At 36.5% G+C, this 21,663-nt stretch overlaps 1 protein-coding gene across 10 annotated transcripts in view; it reads left to right on the forward strand.

Moving 5' to 3' along the window:
- PMS1 (PMS1 homolog 1, mismatch repair system component) overlaps positions 1–21,663 on the forward strand; it is a 94,168-nt gene that overhangs the window by 56,853 nt on the left and 15,652 nt on the right. For all 10 annotated transcript variants that reach the window (XM_019022020.4, XM_055379219.2, XM_019022021.4 and 7 more), the window contains 4 exons: positions 3,764–3,880; positions 12,444–12,566; positions 13,719–13,862; positions 14,020–14,909. In XM_019022020.4, the coding sequence (XP_018877565.3) occupies positions 3,764–3,880; positions 12,444–12,566; positions 13,719–13,862; positions 14,020–14,909 (1,274 nt within the window). The remainder of the gene's footprint in view (positions 1–3,763; positions 3,881–12,443; positions 12,567–13,718; positions 13,863–14,019; positions 14,910–21,663) is intronic.

Here is a 21,663-nt window from a genome sequence, read left to right on the forward strand (position 1 = left end):
AAAGTGAGGTGCAGAAACAGCTGGATCGGTTATAACTTAGTGTTTGCCTTATTTGAACACAGTTTGAACAGTTGGCTGCCTGTGATTGGCCGAAACTTTGTGATTGGTACAAGAGTAGGTTATAGCCTGTTGACACATCCATTTAGGTTACATTTCACTATGTATGGAGAAACTTATAGGCCAAATGTAAAATATACAAGGAGGCAACTTTAGGCTAAACTTAATTTAACATACTTTATGTCTTTTTTCTTATACAGGTCACTTTGAAAGCAATAATAGTGAAAAGTTGAAATTTAGGATGGAGAAATACCTGAATTATTTTTTAGCTCTGCTATTTTGCTGTGCATTATGATACTAATTATTGCATATCTGTATGAAAATGAATGCAAATTTTTGAGAATTTATAAATCCTTAGGTATAAGGATCTGCATAATATGATTAAGGTTGTTACCAAGAACTATATTCTCAAAAATATTCTGACTTTAGGATGCTAGAATAGTAGCTTTCAATCTTTTTTGGACTTTACTATTCTAATGTGCTTTTTTTGAGTTGAGAACCCCAGTGTACTCCTTGCCCCCCTAAAAGCAGATTATTTATTTGAATAGGATAAAAATAATTTTGTTTTGTCTTCACTGGTACCCTCAATTGGAGATTACATAGCGTTATCACAAGGCCATGGGGGATAATCATACATGAAAAATGCATTTGTCAGTCAGACCCTTTACTTTTTGAGAATTCCCAATTAGAGTCTGGAGTTGGTTCTAAATTGTTGTTGTCATTGACTAGACAGGGGATAAATATTGGCAAAGTAAAAGGAGTGAATGTTTAGAGCCAAAAAGATTGAGTATGGATCTTGGTTCCATGACCTACTATTTTTGTTTCTTTGGGTGTAACAATTTCTTTGAGTTTCCGTTTCCTCATCTGTAAAATGAGATAATAATACCTACCTGAAATGATTGTGAAAATAAACATAGTTTCTAGAACAGTAGTACCTAACAAAGAATAAGATTTTCATAAATTTCAGCTCTTATCTGATTGGTATCAATACAACTCTAGGAATAGGTAAAAGATCTTCCTGTTACACTAAATATTGAGTTATTTGTCTTATTGAGTAGTTGTTACACTATCTCTGCTTTCCCAAGCAGGTTGCTGTTTGAGACTCTAAAAACAAAGTGGTTTGCAGATGGCACAGATCAGCAAGCAGAGTCATTGATTATTGTCACCTTGTCCAGGAGAGTGCATTCCTTCATTTCTATTCCTGATGTGCCAGTTAGAGAACATGAGTCTGTTTACTTCACCTTTAGTCTTATTATACGTAATATCATTACCACTACTTCCTGACTACATAGATTCCTGGTTATGGTTAAGGAGTTCCTTTGGCCAGAATCCTTTGGTCCAGTCTCCTCTCTCTTTCTCTGTTATAGACTTCTGCCTCTTTTAGACTGTAGGAAAACAAGACTCTCCCAAGAGTGTGCTGGACATCATTGGTTTTCAAATAGTTAAACAATGCAACTTCACACATGTAGAATGGGAAGCAGTATTTTATTACTCAGTTTCCTTAGCTTGGTTCACTGAAAACCTTTTTTCAGTGAACCAAGCTAAGGAAACTGAGTAATAAAATTCTGCTATTTTATACCTCCTCCATAATCATCAAATATTTAAATCACTGTTATTTTGCTTTCAACAAAAGACCTCCTTTCTGCATTTTAGAACAAAGGGGAGCTTTCTCAGCCTCCAGCCACTGAGTCTCCAAACCTACTTGCTAGTATACCCATTCTTCCCCTTCAGTGTCCTGGTCAAATGTGTCCTATTCCTGCCTCATTATTTCCCTGTCTTCTTGCATTTCCCAGCCAGACTTTCTGAAACACTTGTTTCAGAAAAGTTCTTTTTTTTATATCCTCCCCATAGTCACTATCCAAATTGGTTCCGTTTACTTCTCTAGAACTGTTCTCACACTCTTGATTGCCGTTTAGCCAGCCACGTCTGTTCCTACCATACTCACTCAACATTGGAAACATGATGACTACTTTCTTCAAAAACGTCCTTATTCTGTGTACCACACTTTGCTGCTGCTCTTTCTGCCTCTGTGACCACTCCTTATAGGTTCCTCTTCTTCCTGTGCCTGCCCCTTTAATGCTGATATTGATGTTTTCTCCCAAGCCCTTTGGACAGTTTCCTCCAGACTTAGGAATTGCTAAGTGAATTTGTTGAATTCTACCTGTACTGATGATTTCTCAAGGGATTTGACTGTAATTGGACCTTGTTGAACTGAAGAAATTTCAGTATGTCAAATCTGATTATGTACTTCACCGTCAAACCTTGGTCTAGTCTCTCTGGACCATGATTGTCTTAAAATCTACCCCATGTTGACCTAAAAGGAAGAAGCTGAGGCAGAATTAATATTGAGAGTTTATTTGAACCAGTGTTGAGGACAGCTGCCTCAGACACACTTCCAAATTACTTTGGGGAGTGCTCCGTTAGGCTTCTGTTACAAGCAGGTTTTTAAAAGCAAAAAGGGAGACAAAGAGTGAGTTGATAGAGTTGTTTGTCAGGAATTTTGATTAGTAATTAGCTATACATCATTGAGCTATAGGGCATGGATTATGGTGTCTGGTGTGTGGCATTGTTAGGTCAGTGGCTACTTGTGGCAATAGCAAGCAGTTTTCAATAAATACTTAGCTCAAGGGGGGAAATTACTATCATTTTAATGCCTCTCTGGGCCTGATAATTTAAAAGGGCTCACATTTTGCAGATACAAAGTATTTTTATATATATATACACACACACATATATGTGTGTGTGTATATATATATTTTTTTCTTATTTTCTTTTTTTAAGACAGAGTCACGCTCTGTCACCCAGGCTGGAGTGCAGTGGCGTGTTCTCGCCTCACTGCAACCTCCGCCTCCCCAGTTCAAATGATTCTCCTGCCTCAGCCTCCCGAGTAGCTGGGATTATAGGGGTATGCCACCACACACAGCTGATTTTTGTATTTTTAGTAGAGACAGGGTTTCACCATATTGGCCAGGCTGGTCTCGAACTCCTGACCTCAAGTGATCCGCCTGCCTCAGCCTCCCACAGTGCTGGGATTACAGGTGTGAGTCACTGCAAACAACCTATTGTTTCTCTCTCATCTCCAACATACTCGCAGTGAAAAAATCCAGCCTCATTATTCAGCTTTTATGTTTACAGATTCAGTTAACATTTTGTGAATTCTCTATTTCAAAGGTACAAAGGTAATTTTAAATTATGATTTAATTAAGAATGCGTTTTCCGAAATTTTTATACCTGTTTGACTGTTTATGTAAATCCTGTAACATAGCTGATCATCCTCAGTAAAATAGTAATACCTTACTTGAAGCAGCAATTTGTTTTTAAATATACACGGAAGTCTGTGTTTTGAATGTGAGGATTAGAGGTGGAGAGAGAATCGATATTTAGTGAAACTGTTTTATGCCAGGCACAGGCATATGTGCTTCTCTCCATATGGATTTTTATCTTCCAACAACTCTGAGAAATCTTGTAAAGAGGAGAAAACCAAGGTAAAGGGAAGTTAAATAGATTGTACACTGCAACATAGACAGCTTCTAAAATTCAGAACCAGAGTTTCTTCTGTCAGACCTCATAGCTCATGAATCTCTTCTAAGTGATACTGAAATTTTAAGCTGAGGATGAATGCAAAATATAGGAATAAAATACTGACTTCTTGAGTTTAGTAAATCTAAATTGTATTAAAAGTTATCTGTATCATTTTTGTCCCTAGGCAGTTATTTGGCAGAAAAGCAGAGTATCAGATCACAAGATGGCTCTCATGTCAGTTCTGGGGACTGCTGTTATGAACAATATGGAATCCTTTCAGTACCACTCTGAAGAATCTCAGGTATACTGCAAAAACATTCTCAGATAATTCTGATTTACTAATGAAGCTGTTCACATATTTCCCTTTGGCGGAGTTACAGTGGCAAGAGGTTAGTCTTTTAATATTTTAATCAAATATGTGTGTAAGGTAAAAGAGTCAATACAGAGCTTATGTTAAACCTCTTTCCCCAGCCCTGCTTCCCTTTTTATCTTTTCTTTTTGTTGCTTACATTGATTTTCAAAAAAATTATGTTCAATTTAGAATCTTTTCTGTTTACTTTCTACTATAAAAGAAAAATAGTTGGCTGGGCATGGTGACTCACGCCTGTAATTCCAGCACTTTGGAAGTCCGGGACAGGCGGATGACCTGAGGTCAGGACTTCAAGACCAGCCTGGCCAACATGGTAAAACCCTGTCTCTACTAAAAATACAAAAATTAGCCAGGTGTGGTGGCACATGCCTGTAATCCCAGCTACTTGGGAGGCTAAGGCAGGATAATCACTTGAACCCAGGAGGCAGAGGTTGCGGTGAGCCAAGATTGCACCACTGCACTCCAGCCTGGGTGACAGAGTGAGATTCCATCTCAAAAAAAAAAAAAAAAAAAAAAAGTTTTTCCCCACCTTTCCCATTCCAAATATGTACCTAAAAGTTTTTCTTGATCTATCAGTTTAGATAGTACTTTTTTACTCCCTAATACTGGATGACGTTCTTAACTCAAACTTTTCTTCTTACTCCTTCCTCTTTCAGTCATATCAGCAATAGTTTTATATTTTCAAGCTTAATTATATATACAATTTTTTTCTTCTTTTTTTTTTGAGACAGAGTCTCACTCTGTCACCCAGGCTGGAGTGCAGTGGTGGGATCTCAGCCCACTACAGCCTCCATCTCCTGGGTTCAAGTGATTCTCATGCCTCAGCCTCCCTAGTAGCTAGAATTACAGGGGTATGCCACCACACCCAGCTAATTTTTGTATTTTTAGTGGAGACATCATTTCACTATGTTGCCCAGGCTGGTCTCGATCCTCTGACCTCAGGTGATCTGCCTGCCTCAACCTCCCAAAGTGCTGGGATTGTAGGCGTGAGCCACCACGCCCAGCCTCATATTTTCTTATGTAGCCATTTTTTAAGTCTTCTATCTTTTGTCTGAAGATTGATTCTAAAAGTTGAAAACTTGTATGGACTATAAAACAATCTTCGTTAAAAGCCCAGTATTGTAGTAGGATTACATTTTACCTCTAAAGATCCATTGTTGTATCTCTTATGCCATACAAATGAGAATATTCCTAGAGCCCTGATTAAATGGAATCTCTGTTCTTGTACTCCCATCAGTTGCTCAAAAATTATCATGTTTTTCTTTGCTTAATAAATGGACTATCTTATGTAGTTTTTCGCTTTTTCTGGGATTTTCAAAAGTTTTTTTTTAATGAAAAAGTTTTCTTCATCATGTTAGCAATAAAATCCAACTCTTAGTCATCCTAGCTGTAGTTGGTAATCCATTTCATTACGTCTTTTTGAAGTCATTGTTCTTAGACGCCACTTATTTCTTATTTGGATCATATCTTAGGCCTTCTGCACAACTCTCATCTTCAGATATCTTTTTATAGGAATGATGGTTGGTTGCATTATTACTGGTATGTCATGCCTTCCTCTTTCTTGGCACTCATACTCATTTTTCTTTTTTTTTTCTTTTTGAGATGGAGTCTCGCTTTATCACCCAGGCTGAAGTGCAGTAGCGCAATCTTTGCACACTGCAACTTCTGCTTCCGAGGTTCAAACGATTCTCCTGCCTCAGCCTCCTGAGTAGCTGGGACTACAGCCACAACACCCGGCTAATTTTTGTATTTTTAATAGAGATGGGGTCTTACCATGTTGGCCAGGCTGGTCTCAAACTCCTGACCTCAAGTGATCTCCCCACCCCGGCCTCCCAAAGTGCTAGGATTACAGGCGTGAGCCACTGCATCTGGCCCCATACTCATTTTTCTGAGGCATATCTTTAAGTAACTTCCACAGAAAGAGGGGACATGAGAGGTAATTTTTCATGTCTGTGGCTGGGCATGGTGAGTCACACCTGTCCCAACACTTTGGGAGGCTGAGGCACTTGAGGCCAGAAGCTCAAGACCAGCCTGGGCAACATAGTAAGACCCTGTCTCTAAAAATAAAAATGCAAAAATTGGCCCGGTGTTGTGGCTCACACCTGTAATCCCAGCACTTTGGGAAGCCAAGGCAGGTGGATCGTCTGAGGTCAGGAGTTTGAGAGCAGCCTGGCCAACATGGCAAAACCCCATCTCTACTAAAAATACAGAAATTAGCCGGGTATGGTGGCAGGTGCCTGTAATCCCAGCTACTTGGGAGGCTGAGGCAGAAGAATTGCTTGAACCCGGGAGGCAGAGGTTGCATTGAGCCCAGATCTTGCCACTGCACTCCAGCCTGGGTAACAGAGCAAGACTCCGTCTCAAAAAAAAAAAAAAAAAAAAAACTAGTCAAGCATGGTAGTACATGCCTGTAGTCCCAACTACTTGGGAGGCTGAGGTGGGAGGATCCCTTGAGCCCAAAAGTTAAAGGTTACAGTGAGCTATGATCATGCCATTGCACTCCAGCCTCGGCCAGAAAGAGACCGTGTCTCAAAACAAGCAAATGTAAAAAATAAGTCCAAATTTTCATGCCTGAGAATGATTTCATCTTGCACTTTCGCTTGTTGATAGTCTGGCAGACATAGACTTTTAGATTGAAATTAATTTTTGAGGTCTTGAGTATTTTTTTACTATCCATTTTTGCTAATGGGAAACGATACATTGCACTTCTTTTTTTTCTTTTTTTTTTTTTCTGAGACAGTCTCTTGCTCTGTCACCCAGGCTGAAGTGCAGTGGTGCAATCTCGGCTCATTGAAACCTCTGCCCCCGGGTTCAAGTGATTCTCCTACCTCAGCCTCCTGAGTAGCTGGGATTGCAGGTGCGCACCACCACATCCGACTAATTTTTGTATTTTTAATAGAGATGGGGTTTCACCATGTTGAACAGGCTGGTCTTGAACTCCTGACCTCATGATCCACCCGCCTCAGCCCCCCAAAGCACCCATTTCTTTTTTTCTAGATGATATGTTTTCTTCTATTTGAAAGTTCTTAGGATCTGTCCTTTATCCTTACAAGGATGTGTCTAAGTGTGTGTCTTTTATTATTTGTTTATTGTGCTGAGCATTTGATGTGGATCTTTTGAATCTGAAGGCTCATTTCTTTCTCAGCCCCAGGTTATATACTTCCATCCATTATCACTTCGATAATTTCTATTTTTTATGAACCTCCCTATTGTTATTAAGACCTCCTGTTAATTTTCTCCTATTGTTTTTTCTCAGGTTTCCCGTCTTTAATTTTTTCCATAAGTTTTGAGAGATCTGGTTTTTAAACCATCTGTGGATTTTTTTTTAAATTATGTTTAATTTCCAAGAGTATTTTTTATTGCTTTTTCATACATACTGTTTTATGGATACAAAACTTGGGTCTCTCTAAAGATAATTGTTTTTGTTTTTAAATTATTTGTTCCTTTAATAATTTCTGTTTATTAGGAGGTCAGTTTTGTTTTACTTGTCAGGTCTTTTTCCTCCAGTCCTCTAATTCTCTTGTCTTTCTCCATGAATAGGAAATCTAATTGGGAACAGGGTGTTTGTGGCTGGGCTTATTCACTGTCAGGTTCCACTTGAGTGTTGAGTAATTAAGGTCCTAATTCTGTTCCTGGAGTTGTGCTAAGCAGTTGGCTTCTTTTCTTCTCTTCCATTATTTTTCATAATTTGTTGAAACCTCTTCTGCTACTATGTCCCTTCCCATTCTCTTTGTAGTATTGAGTTCTTAATTGTTGCTTCTCATTTTATTAAAATCTTGGATGGAAGCTTGTACTCAGGTAATGCTTGGGATTTTCTTTGCCAGGGGAAAATTCAGGCCAACCTTAGTGGCCAGCTACGGTATTGGCCATGATGTGACATGGGTCCTATTTTTCAGAGCTCCCTAAAGAGTTGTTTTCTAGTTTTGACACACTCCAGTGCTACTTCAAACTGGTTACAGTCGCTGACTTGGGATGGCAAAGGTACTGTCTGAATTCTGCTGGATTCCTCGTAGCTTCGTGGTACTTTGTTGCCTACAGTGGTAACCCAGGCAGCTTATGGCAGGAGATCTAGACTTGATACCTTTACCATCATGCCCTGGATATTCTAGCTATCATAATTTAGTCTGAAGACTAGCAGTGTTGGCATCACCTGGAAGCTTATTGAAAATAAAGAATCCTGGGCTTCATCCCAGATAGACTGAATCAGAATCTGCATTTTAACAAGGTCCCCAGGTGCACATTCAAGTGTGAAAAGCACTGATCTAGACTTTGGTCAGCTATGATTTCATGAGTGAACGAGACTATCGCATGAATCAGTCCTGTACTTGGAAATCTTTTCCTCCCATCTGTTTTGAGATGTGTTGCCAGATCTGTGCTTACCTATTGAATTTTTATTTTCAATGGGCAAGCACAGATAGAATTGCATAAAGAGTCCTAGTAATCCATCATAGATATGAGAATTTTTGCTGCACCTCTATGTGGTTTTTTTTTCATGGTGGATTGAGGGAATTTGGTAAGCATGTGTTAATGTTCCAGTTCCATGGGCTGTCAGAATGATAAACTTTTGAGTGTCTCTCTGGTGAGAGTGATCATCTAACCAAATCCCTCTTCTGTTATTGCACTGTGTGTCTAAGATGTTGTATTTATGTTGCCACCAGCTACCCATTATCACTCCATTCTTTCTGGGCTTATATGGTTGAAGGAGAATGGTCCTATATCACAGTTTCTTTGAGCCCTTTCTCCATCCCTGGCCAAAAGCAATCTTAAGTTATTTGCCACTGCTGGTTAGTGGTTGTCCTCACTCACCTCACTTCTGTCCCCATTATATGCCTTTAAGTTGTGCAACTTGGCCACCAAGGCCTCTTGACTAGTCTGGGATGACAGTGCCATTGGCCATTAGGAACCTTGGATGTGGAGAATCTTTATATATCTCTTCCCATAATGTGAGGGTAACTTTTTTTTTTTTTCCTCCTGCAGGGACCCCACATGGGAAGAACTAATTATTGGTGGTGATCTCAACAGGGCCACTGCTCTGGTGGCTTTTGTGAGGCATTTCCCATCGTGACTTTGTGGGCTTGATGGAGCTCCTGAAGTTATCCTTTTTGACATCTGTCTTCTCTTTGACATTTCCATCTCTGCATTACTTTATGCTAAGTTCTGAATAAATTCCTCATTGCCTGATTTTAATTCCCAAAACTATATATTTTGTTTCTAGGATTTACAATTTATTTGTTTTCATATTCTTCTCTTCTAAACTTGATTTATAGCTACCAATTCTAATTTCTTTACCTTTTTTTAAGTGTGCGCTACTTTTCTTTTTTAAGAAGCATGTTACATATACTAATAATTTCAAAGTCCTTTTCATATTGCTCTATCATTTCTACTTTCTTGAGACAAAATTATCTAATTCTCTGATATTTTATATGCTTTGAAAATTTAATTTCAAAATCATCTTGAATGCAGGTTTATTGTTTTTGTTGCTTTGTTTTTGCTTTCCCCAACTTCCACTTCTTCCCCATAGTTTGGCAGATAATTCACTCGCCGGCCCCAATTTGACACCAGGTATCATATTAGTAATTCATGCCTCATCCTGCCAAGCTTTTACAGGCCCCTTTTCTTAGGCAGTTTGGCTTAGCCTTGTTCTTGGTTTGGAGTTGTCTCTGTTCTTTCTTGTGACTCTGGCAAGCAGCTCCAGACAGTGGCCACGGTATTTTTAAACTTTTTTTTTTTTTTTTTTGGAGAAGAGGTGCTATATGAGCCCCCTTTTTTAAATGGAAAGACAGATTTCAGTCCCCTGTCTTGAATGGGGTGTTTTCAGTCCTTATTCCTGTACCAGAATTTAATTTCCAGCTGACACATCTTGTTTCTGATCCTAGACCACATAGGACATTTGACCTTAGCCGTCACTCCCTGTTAAATGTTTTGCAGTCATAACATCTTTAACTACTTTTATGTGGGTGGCCTTTTGAAAATTTGTATTTTATCTATCACTGTTATATATTTGCAGTTGGAATGGCGGAGAAGGGGATTTCACATGAATTTGTTTCACTGTCCTGACCAAAAGTGCTTAAATTACTACTGTAAAAATGTAACTTCTTGGTGTTGTGGAGGTTTACTGAAAGAGGAGAAGGATTAGTGTTAGGAGACCAGCCAGGGTTACATCAATATAATCAGGGTTAAGAAGAGGAGATGGGTTTAACAGACTAGGTAGCTGGCAGAGCCCTTATCATAGTAAAGGAGTATAGGATGAGCTAGCAGGATAGAAGTAGGATGAAATATTTTACCAAGTTTTGAATGTGGTGAGATTGAGAATATTTTTGTGACAGCCAGTTGAAGATGGTAAGCACTGGGGAGTGAAATAAATAGCAGCTATACAGCTATATCTTAGCATCACTGGTGTATGGGTAGTTGTTGAAACTATAGGTGTGAATGAAATTAGGAAGAGTAACTAGACAGCAGGAAAAAGGGGGCTGATAATGGAACTTGGGGACCATCATCATTTATACGGGATAAGGAAAAGGAGAGAAACCAGCAAACCAGAATGAAGAGGAGGCATCAGAGAGGAAGCAGAAAGACCAAAGGAGAAGGATGAAACAGATTCATTCAGTGAGACACTTCCCAGATGAGAGAATTGTGAGGGCGTCGGGCTGCAGGGAGTCAAATAAGAGAAGGGCTGCGTAGTGTCCCTTGGAGTTGGTTATTGAAGTAGAAGCCTGCTTATACGGGATTAGAGATGAAGGGAAGAGAAGGGCGGACCATAGCTGAGAAGCAATTAGGGAGGAGAGGTATTTGTATTTTGCTTTCAATTTTTGTTATGCTTTTTAGGAAATTGAGGAATACATTTGGGTACAGAATTTTGTAAAGTCTTATCTAATTTTCAATTTTGTTGCACTGATTTGGTGTCCTAAGTATTTTTCCATGAACTGGCCTGATTTTCACTTTTTACAGCATTTTATGAGTCTACTGTTTTATTTTACTTTGCCATGTAACTTAAACATAGTTTGTTCTTAAGATTATCCTAAACCATTTTTAAAGCTCAGTATCTAGAATAGTAATTATTAAGTGGCCAACCAAGATGGTGTGAAAGGAAATCACTAGCAATATTACATATTTCTTCTTCATTTTGTTATTTATTCTTATTCTCTCAGGGCAGACTTTTTTTAAAGTCACAAACCCAATAAGTCTTTCAGAGGCTAAACAGGTTCTCCCTGATGCCCAGCAGGTGCTTTAAGAAGGGTCTCATGTTACCTGGTAAATTATACAACCATTTTTAAATGCTGTGAAGTTTTGCAGTTAATTAAGTAGTATCATTTTATAATGGATTATACAGATTAATTTATTTTTTCAAATTGGCACAATTTGGCATTGTGACAATAATGCACTTAGTGTTCTAAAACTGTTAATGCATCTCCTTAAACACTTATTTCCAAGGGCAGGGATAGCCATAGACATAGGTGGCAGCTTACAGGCTATGTTAATAAGGAGCCCCACGGTTCCTGCTTAACTAAAAATAGTACCCCCAGTGACTTGCTTGTTTTTCTCAACCTAAGCTAAAATTTTACTATGAGTGTTCCTTGACAGATTAATAACACATCTAGTTCTAGTTGTTTCTGATAAGAGATTTTAAGCCTATATTTTAAATAACTTAACAAAAATCACATAGCTAGTGGTAGAACTGGGATTCAAACCTTGTCAATCTGGCTCTGTCTTATATTCTTAACAGTATAGGATGTTGTCTTTAGCTGTGTTCATTAACTAAAGATAAAAGTGGGAGCATGTTCTCTGCTTCCTATCCCTTCAATATCTTTCTCTTCTCTCTGGTATTCTTTTCTAGTATCCTTCTTCATTTTCTCTTTCTTCTTTATACATTTGTAAAGCAGAGAAAGATAGCATATAAATAATCAGTAAAATTTTTATTGAAGAGTTTTCTGAACAAAAATGAAGCTAAAGTACAACAGTGCAATCAGTATTTAGCCCTGAGGAAGTTAAGACAGAGTAAAAGAGTTTTTTTTTTTTAACTCAGAAATGAAAACCCAGTAAGATTGGCTTTATATAGCATACTCAGAATGAAGATAGAAACAGCAACTTCTTTATAGGAAAAGATGGTTAAAGAGAAAAGGACAAACAGCCAGAGAAAAGTCACAATGTGAGGAAAGAAACTTTTAAAAGACAGAAAAAAGGTTGAGTAGAGATTGAATGCTCTGTGTCCTATGACAGTTAAATATCTGAAAGTATAACCATTCATGAAGATTTTATAAATGCCAATTTTTCCTTAGAGTTGCCAACAAAAAGAGGCAGACAGCACCAGTGTAGCATGCTTTATTATTTTATTTAAAGTTAATACTTAAGACATGATTATCAGGAAGTTTATGGCTTTTTAGACCTTAAGATGAAAATCTGTTTTTTAATTTTTTTATACCTTTCAAAGTGTTGTATATAGCCAGACCCGTGGAACTACATTGTTGACATTGCATATTCTGTAATTATTATATAGATTTATCTCAGTGGATTTCTTCCAAAGTGTGATGCAGACCACTCTTTCACTAGTCTTTCAACACCAGAAAGAAGTTTCATCTTCATAAACAGTCGACCAGTACATCAAAAAGATATCTTAAAGGTAGTATGCTTTAGAAACAAAAAATTATTTGAATTGGAAATTTGTCACATTGTAACAAGGACTGCTTCCAAGAATTTGCTCTAAAATAAAGAAAAAGAAATACAATATCATTTATTAAGCATTATGCATGATAGAAAGACATATGATGTCTCTCTTATTCTTCCTGGCAATTCTGGACTGCATTATCATCGCCATTTATAGTGAGGAAACAAATGTTCAGTGTTTCTCTTAGGCCACATAGCCACGAAATTAGAGAGTTAGTAGTTTTTTTTGTTTTTGTTTTTGTTCTTTTGAGATGGAGTTTCGCTCTCCAGGCTGGATTGCAATGGCGTGTCCCGTGATCTTGGCTCACTGCAACCTCCACCTCCTGGGTTTGAGCAATTCTCCTGCCTCAGCCTCACAAGTAGCTGGTATTACAGGCACCCGCCACTATGCCCAGCTAATTTTTTTTGTAGTTTAGTAGAGATGGGGTTTCACCATTTGGCCAGGCTGGTCTCGAACTCCTGTCCTCAAGTGATCCGCCCACCTCGGCCTCCCAAAGTGCTGTGATTACAAGCCAGAGCCACCATGCCAGAGTTTTGATTTGAACCCTAAGCCTTCAGAACTTCCATGACATTGTGATGTTTAATTATTAAGCCAGTTTTATTGCATGTTTGTACTTGTTTTGAATGCTTGTGCTTCATTTAGGTTCAAGGCCTCCAAAGGAGTATTACAGATAATGCTTTTTTTTTTTTTTTTTTTTTTTTTGAGATGCAGCCTTGTTGTTTTGCCCATGCTGGAATGCAGTAGCATGATTTCGGCTCACTGCAACCTCCATCTCCCAGGTTCAAGCAATTCTCCTGCCTCATCCTCCCAAGTATCTGGGATTACAGGTTCCTGCCACTATGCCCGGCTAATTTTTGTACTTTTTAGTAGAGATGGGGTTTCATCACGTTGGCCAGGCTGGTCTTGAACTCCTGACCTCCAGTGATCCCCCCACCTTGGCCTCCCAAAGTGCTGGGATCCCAGGCATGAGCCACTGTGCCCAGTCATGATAATGCTTTTCCTAATAAGCAGTTGCATCTACTCAATTTCTCAGTTGAATTTGCTGGGTTTTATTGTACTTTTTAATTACATATTATTTTTTCTTTTATTTATTACATGTATTTCTAGTTAATCCGACATCATTACAATCTGAAATGCCTAAAGGAATCTACTCGTTTGTATCCTGTTTTCTTTCTGAAAATCGATGTTCCTACAGCTGATGTTGATGTAAATTTAACACCAGATAAAAGTCAAGTATTATTACAAAATAAGGTAACTCTTTTCAGATAATTTTTTCTTATGCTATTTATAAACATATATTACTGTTTTCATATAAAAAGATTTGTTTATATTTATCTTTTTTTATTATTTAAAATCTTGTCTATTATTTTCATAATTTCCCCTAACATTTGTTAATTTGTATTTTTAGGAATCTGTTTTAATTGCTCTTGAAAATCTGATGACGACTTGTTATGGACCATTACCTAGTACAAATTCTTATGAAAATAATAAAACAGATGTTTCCGCAGCTGACATCGTTCTTAGTAAAACAGCAGAAACAGATGTGCTTTTTAATAAAGTGGAATCATCTGGAAAGAATTATTCAAATGTTGATACTTCAGTCATTCCATTCCAAAATGATATGCATAATGATGAATCTGGAAAAAACACTGATGATTGTTTAAATCACCAGATAAGTATTGGTGACTTTGGTTATGGTCATTGTAGTAGTGAAGTTTCTAACATTGATAAAAACACTAAGAATGCATTTCAGGACATTTCAATGAGTAATATATCATGGGAGAACACTCAGACGGAATATAGTAAAACTTGTTTTATAAGTTCTGTTAAGCACACCCAGTCAGAAAATGGCAATAAAGACCATATAGATGAGAGTGGGGAAAATGAGGAAGAAGCAGGTCTTGAAAACTCTTCGGAAATTTCTGCAGATGAGTGGAGCAGGGGAAATACACTTAAAAATTCAGTGGGAGAGAACATTGAACCTGTGAAAATTTTAGTGCCTGAAAAAAGTTTACCATGTAAAGTAAGTAATAATAATTATCCAATCCCTGAACAAATGAATCTTAATGAAGATTCATGTAACAAAAAATCAAATGTAATAGATAATAAATCTGGAAAAGTTACAGCTTATGATTTACTTAGCAATCGAGTAATCAAGAAACCCATGTCAGCAAGTGCTCTTTTTGTTCAAGATCATCGTCCTCAGTTTCTCATAGAAAATCCTAAGACTAGTTTAGAGGATGCAACACTACAAATTGAAGAACTGTGGAAGACATTGAGTGAAGAGGAAAAACTGAAGTAAGTTTCCAGAGCTTGCATGTGACCTGAATGTTCAGCTCTTTCCATTCTATATGACTCACCGTTTAAAAAGAATTTTTTTCACTTCTTATTTATGGAAAAGCAGATCAGAAAATACCTTTGGCTTGGATAGAGTACCTTTTTTGGTAACACTTTTTTTTTCTGCTAATTTAGGTTTTTTGTTGGGGCGGGGGCTTGTATTATTTTGTTTTTTTTGTTTAAGCCTTAACTGCTTTCTGATATTATTAAGTTTTTTGCTAAAGGTTTTCCATTCATCTTCTCAATTTCAAACCTCCATTTATCTTCTATTTTTTTTTGTTTTATGTTTAATAACTTTTCTGTTGTAGAACTTTTTAAAAAAGCTTTTGCATTGGAACAGTTGTAACTGGTGTTTTTAATATCTTAACTATTCCCTTTCTTAAATTGGTCTCCAAAATATGTAATACAACACAAAAAAATTTGTATTATTGGCGATTCAATTTAGTATTGTTCATTTATACTGTTTCTATTCAGTATAACTTAAGGCTTGCTTCTAAGATGTATTATTTATTATAACTTATAAACTAGTGGGTATTTTTATTACGTAAATAGGTGATTTGATCTGTCTTTGATTAAAATAGTACTTGCCATATTTAAATTAGATTTTCTGAATAAATGTTCCAAAATAATATGATGAATGTTTTTAATTGACTTAGGACACTTAATATAAACACAAAATATTATGTTCTGGTGATCTAATCCAGCAGAAAATGAGAGTGAAATTATACCTCCAATCATATACAGGTATCTGAGTATCTCAATATTATGTCAAATGTGTGGAAAAAATTTTAAACGTAATCCATCATCTGGAGTTTATATTTGGTGATAAACTACCTAGATACTTGACCAGTTTTTTTTTTCATTCTTTCCTTAGCTTATTCAGTCTTATAAAAACAATATCAATTTAAAATGATAAAGACCACTATTAACACCAAAATGAAAAGCCTCCATAAAGCTTTTCTCTTCAGCCTTTTTTGTCATCTTTTTTTTTTAAGTGGGAATGGTTATTATATTTTGTTCTTTTGGAAATATCTGCAAAAGTAGACGTTTTGAAGTATAAAGCCATTACCCCATTTCACCACCAGTCATCTCATAGTCAGTCCTATTAGTCCTGTTTCATCCATACTTCCATTCACTTTCTTTCCCTTTCTTTATTATTCTGAAGCAAATCATAGGCATACCATCTATTTCAGTATGTATCTCTAAGAGATAAAGATATTCATATTTTAAACATAACCATAATACAATTGTCATAACTTTTTTAAAGGTATAGATTCCTTAATATATCAAATATTCAGTGTTCAAATTTATAATTGTTTCATAAATGTCAGATTTTTAAAGATTTGTTTTGAATTATGATGCAAATAAGGTTCACACAATTGTGATTGTCTTTAGTTTTACCTAAATGACACAACTATGCAGTTTAAAGGTGAGGGGACTTAACTTTTAAATACAGTAAGCCCACAAAAGTTGAATTGCATTGCCCAGGGAAATGAACTGAGAATTGTCTGAGAGTAGGAAAAAACCATAGATGTTTCAAGTTCTCATGGAAATAGGGACAGTGTACAAGCTTATGATGGAAACTTATCTTGCTGACTGTTCCTTTGCAGCCTCACAACAGCAGGTATCATTCCAGTTGCTTTTTGGGGAATGTCTGCATTGTTTCTCCTTGTGGGTCCCAAGGTGTCAGGTTACTAGGATTATGATTAATAGGCCTCATCTAAAAATCCATTTACCATCAATTACCGGAATATTCCAGGTAATATTCTGGAATCAAGCTTACTTTCTCTCACATTGCCATAAAGTAGACAAAAGAGGCATTGATGGTCAAGACCTCTGAAGCTTCACCTGGATTCTAATCACAGTTCTTTGTTAGCTTTGTATTAAAAAGTGTGGACAGTCTCTCATGGATTGTTGTGAGGATTAAATAAGATATTGTGTGTTATGATACAAGATCAATTACTAACACATAGTAAATGATTGTTCACAATGTCAATATGATCAGTTTTTAATCTATGAAAGGGAATTTTTCTGTTGAGAAGAACATTTCTCATTTGTTGAGTCAAGATTAAATTGAATTTGGAGGCCAGAAATAGAAACCTATGAAGAAAATATAGGTATCTTGGGATCAGAGTTCTAATTGTATGTCACAGAGTGCTGTGTTAGAACCTTTCAGAGCCAGGGGTCCTGGGACCATGATCAGCTGAGTCTAGTAGCATCATGATTAGTGAGAAGGTAGAGCAAAAATGATACAACACCCAAGAATCATACTAGCTACCATTTCTCTTCCTGTCTTTATCTTGGAGTTCTGTCCATGATCCTAAATTCTCTAAGGTATATTAAGAGATATGAGAGTAGACTCCTCTTCTATAGACCTTCAGTCCATCCTTTTCTTCCTTCTTTTTTTCTTCCTTTTTTCCTTTTCCTTTCTTCTTCTCTCGATCCCTCCTTTCCCTCCATTCTTTCAACTAGGAAATATTAAGGGTTTTCTGCATATAAGGCCTGAGGTACTCTAGCTAGTCACAAATAAAACATACTTTCCCAACTCATGAATGGTGTAGGCTAGTAAGGAAGATTCAGTTAAACAAGAATGTGATGAGCTTTAAGATATAAGTTTTAAATATAAGGAATTAGGGGAAAACTTGGCAGTTGGACTTAATATTATCTATGGGACAGGTAATGCTTCCCTGCATAGAAATTAGCCAGAAGGATTTTAGGGAATTGTGTAAGTTGGAGGTACAGTATATGAGAAGACCCAGAAGCTAGAAGGAACGTGGTGTTATTAAGGAAATAAGATTCTATGACAGGAACAGAATATGAGGGAGTATGTGTAAAGAAAGTTGGGGGAAGGTGAGGGATGGATAATGGAAGGTTCTCAAAGCCATAACAAAGAGTTTGAATAAGGAGTAGGATCAGGATTGTTCAGTTTTCTGATGAGAGCTTGGGACAGATTTTGGAGTCAGGGAGTTACTGACATTGTTTTAGTTCTTCCTTTCTGGAGTTTGTTTTTTGTTTTTTGTTTTTTTCCTTCCTCGCCTTTCTTCTAGTGGATTAAAGTCCAGATATGGGCCATGTGCCCTACCACTGGGGTCTCACTCAGTTGATGTTAGCTTGAACTTTTCATTTGCAGTAGTTATGAATATATTGCTATTTAAACTAAAAAAAAATTGCAACTAGGGTATTATGAAAATGACAAACTTTATAACTAAATGCAGTGTTTAGTCGCAAGAACATTATTTGACTTGACTTCTGGTCAAATCAGGATTAATATTTTCCATTCAAGTTACTAAATCCCTTCTTGACATTAAGTACAACAGTAGCAGCTGCTTTTACTTAACATTTACTTAATATTCCTTTGGACATAACTTTTTATATTTCCCAAAAATGAGTACCATATGTGAAAATTTGCACATTATAATTAATTACAAATGGGGACCTTTGTTTTGAACTCATTTTACCACTGCACAGGAAAAATCTTTAATTTGAATGTCTAAGAGCTAAAAATACTATTTCTAGGACCTGTTTAAAGTAAACTATTGAAAATCATGTGTTTTGTATAGCTAATCCAGAACCTCAGATTCTAAGTAGAAAATAACTTTAAAATTGTGAATGTGGCAAGGTAAGTAACCAAAGGAGCCATTTTTTTAATGTAGTTTACAGTGAAATAAGGTCTTTTTTTAACACTCTTATTCAGGTAACATTTCTTCATTCAGCAGACAGGTACTGAGCACAAACTACATGCCATGCTGTGATCTCCTGTCTTTTAAATCTCACTTTTAACAGCACTGTTCTCTCAATAATATTTTTATTTCTTCACATTCCATATTTTTCCTTGAGATTATTATATGCAGATAATGAAATTCAGTTAGTGTTTTAAGAGCATGAGACTAGAAATAACCTTAATTCTCTAGTCCCAAGTTTAAAACTTTCTTAAAAAGTAATCTTTTAGCAAAGTTACTTAATTTCCAACCATTACTCACCCCTTTGTTGTGAGATTTGTGTTTCTTGGTAGAAAATAATGAGAGCAAAACATTTATCACCACTTACTCTGTGCTAAGTAATATTCTAAGTACTTGGCACACTTTAACTCATTTTATTTCTCACAACAAAACTGAAGTAGATGTGTATTATCCATAAGTTACAGTTGAGCATGAGACACAGAAAGATTAAATAATTTTCATAGGTTTACAGAACTACTAAGAACTACAGAACCAAGCCAGGCTGTCTTCAGAGTCTGTGTTATTAATCACCACACTTTGCTGAACAAATAACAGTAGTTTCCAATTCTGGGTATGTACTGGAATCACCTGTGGAGCTCTGTGACAGCAGCTGCCCAATCTCAACCTAGGCCTAGAGAATTAGAAGCTCTGAGGATGGGATCCAGGTATCACTTTTTAAGAAAAGGGGTGACATAACCGCTGTGCTAGGTCTTTGGCCCTGGAAGTTTCATTTTTCTCATATTGTTGACAAAAAGATCTCTTAACTTTCTACCCAGTGTAATTTTTTTTTTATTCTTGAGTTCTTAGGATCTATCCAGTATAATTTTTCGAACATCCATTATCTTCTACCTTTGAAATTGAGTTAAATTGGATGGTTTGGGTGTGTTTAGTTTATCCAAATTTATCTTTTCATTGATGACTAAAATGAGAATTAAAAAAATTAACAATTAGCTAATCACATACTTTCTGTTTTGTGATTATTGTAGTGACTATAATTTCACTAGCAGTTACCAAATGAAGTATTATATACATAAATTTTCTTTAATGTTGTTCAGGAAATTGTTTATTCCATGTTGATGTTAAAGCAGATATATAAGGAATGCTTCAGATCTGGAATTGATCCATTTCTTTATTCATCCTCTCTTTTTCTGATTGTGGCCCCACACTTTCTTAAATGGTTTTTTTAACTGGGTAAAATTTACCTAATGTGAATTGCAGAGATGTTAATGGTGTAATTTGATGCATTTTCATACATATGTACACACACATAAACATCACCCCAAACAAAATAGAGAACATCTCCGTCATCCCAGAATGGTTCCTCATGCCACCTCTCAGCCAGTCTCCACAGGCAGCCGCTCGTTTGGGTTTTGTTACACTAGTTTGGTTTTGCCAGTACTTGAACTTCACATATGTATAAAATCATGTGATGTATACTCTTTCATATCTGGCTTCTTACCCTCAACAAAAATATTTTTGTGACTCATCCATGTTGTTGAATCTATGTGTAGTAGTTTTTTTTTTTAATCAAAGAATAATATTCAGTTGTATAAATATACCAAAATTTGTTTAATCAGTGTCCAGTTGATGGACATTTGGGTTGTTTCCAGTTTGGGGCTATTATGAGTAAAATTGTGTTGTTTACTTTCCAAATATTTGGGGCTTTTCCAGATATTTTATTTCTAATTTGAGTGTTTCATGGATAGAGAAAATGCTAAGTTAGATTTCAATCTTTTGAAAAGTAATGAGAACTAAAGCCCAGTATATGTTCTGTCTTGACAAATGTTCCATGTTCACTTAAAAAGAATCAGGATTCTGCAGTTGCTAGATGGTAGTGTTCCAAAATGTCAGTTAAGTCTTAAGTAGGTGATAATAGTGCTAAAATCTTCTATAGCTTTGAGGGTTTTTTTTTTTTTGAGGAGGAGGATCTCCAGTTCTGTCAGTTACTGAGGGAGGAGTATATACTGTTGCAACTCTGGCTTCTTATGCTTACTATTTGCATGGTGTATCTTTTTTTCAGTCTTTTAGACTATCCTCGTCTTTACATTTAAAGTGTAGACAAAGTTGGTTGTTACTTTTTAAATTCAGTTTGATAATCTTTGTCTTTGAATTGCAATATTTAGTCCATGTAATATAATAATTGATATGGTTGGGTTTAGGTCTGCCATTTTCCTATTTTCTGTTTGTCCTAGCTCTATTTTGTTCTTTTGTTCCTCCTTTTTGGGGGGAGAGGAGCCCTTTAGGGTTAAAAGAATATATTTCAGTATCTAATTTTAATTTCTTTATTGAGTTTCCATTAGTTTTTGCTTTGGTGATTACATTATGCATCCTTATAATCTACTTGGAGTTAATGTAAAAACCCTGTAAGTATAATTTCACTTATATTTGGTGTCACTTTCCTTAATTGTGCATATATACTGGCAACTAATTCTCATCTTAATCTGAAAACATCTATTTCATCTTCATTGAAGGACTTTTTTTTTTAATGATATAGCCAAATTCTGGGTTCTTTTGCCACTTAAAAGATTTCACTGTTGGCCAGGCGCAGTGGCTCATGCCTGTAATCCCAGCACTTTGGGAGGCCAAGGCAGGTGGATCACCTGAAGTCAGAAGTTTGAGACCAGCCTGGCCAACATGGCGAAACCCCATCTCTACTAAAAATACAAAATTAGCCAGGGGTGGTGGTGCACCCCTCTAATCCCAGCTACTCTGGAGGCTGAGGCAGGAGAATCGCTTAGAACCTGGGAGGCAGAGGTTGCAGTGAGCTGAAATCGTGCCACTGCACTCCGGCCTGGGAGACAGAGAGACTCTGTCTCAAAAAAAAAAAAAAGATTTCACTGTCATCTGGCTCTGCATTGCTCTTTACAACATCCATTATTTTTGCAGTTTCCTATTTGTACTGTTTTTTTCCTCTTTATTTTCAGGATTTTATCTTAATCTTTGGTTTTCAGCAGTTGAATCTAATATACCTACCTGTGAATTTCTTTGCATTTATT

This window comes from Gorilla gorilla, chromosome 11 (assembly GCF_029281585.2).
Source record: "Gorilla gorilla gorilla isolate KB3781 chromosome 11, NHGRI_mGorGor1-v2.1_pri, whole genome shotgun sequence".
NCBI lineage: Eukaryota > Metazoa > Chordata > Mammalia > Primates > Hominidae > Gorilla > Gorilla gorilla.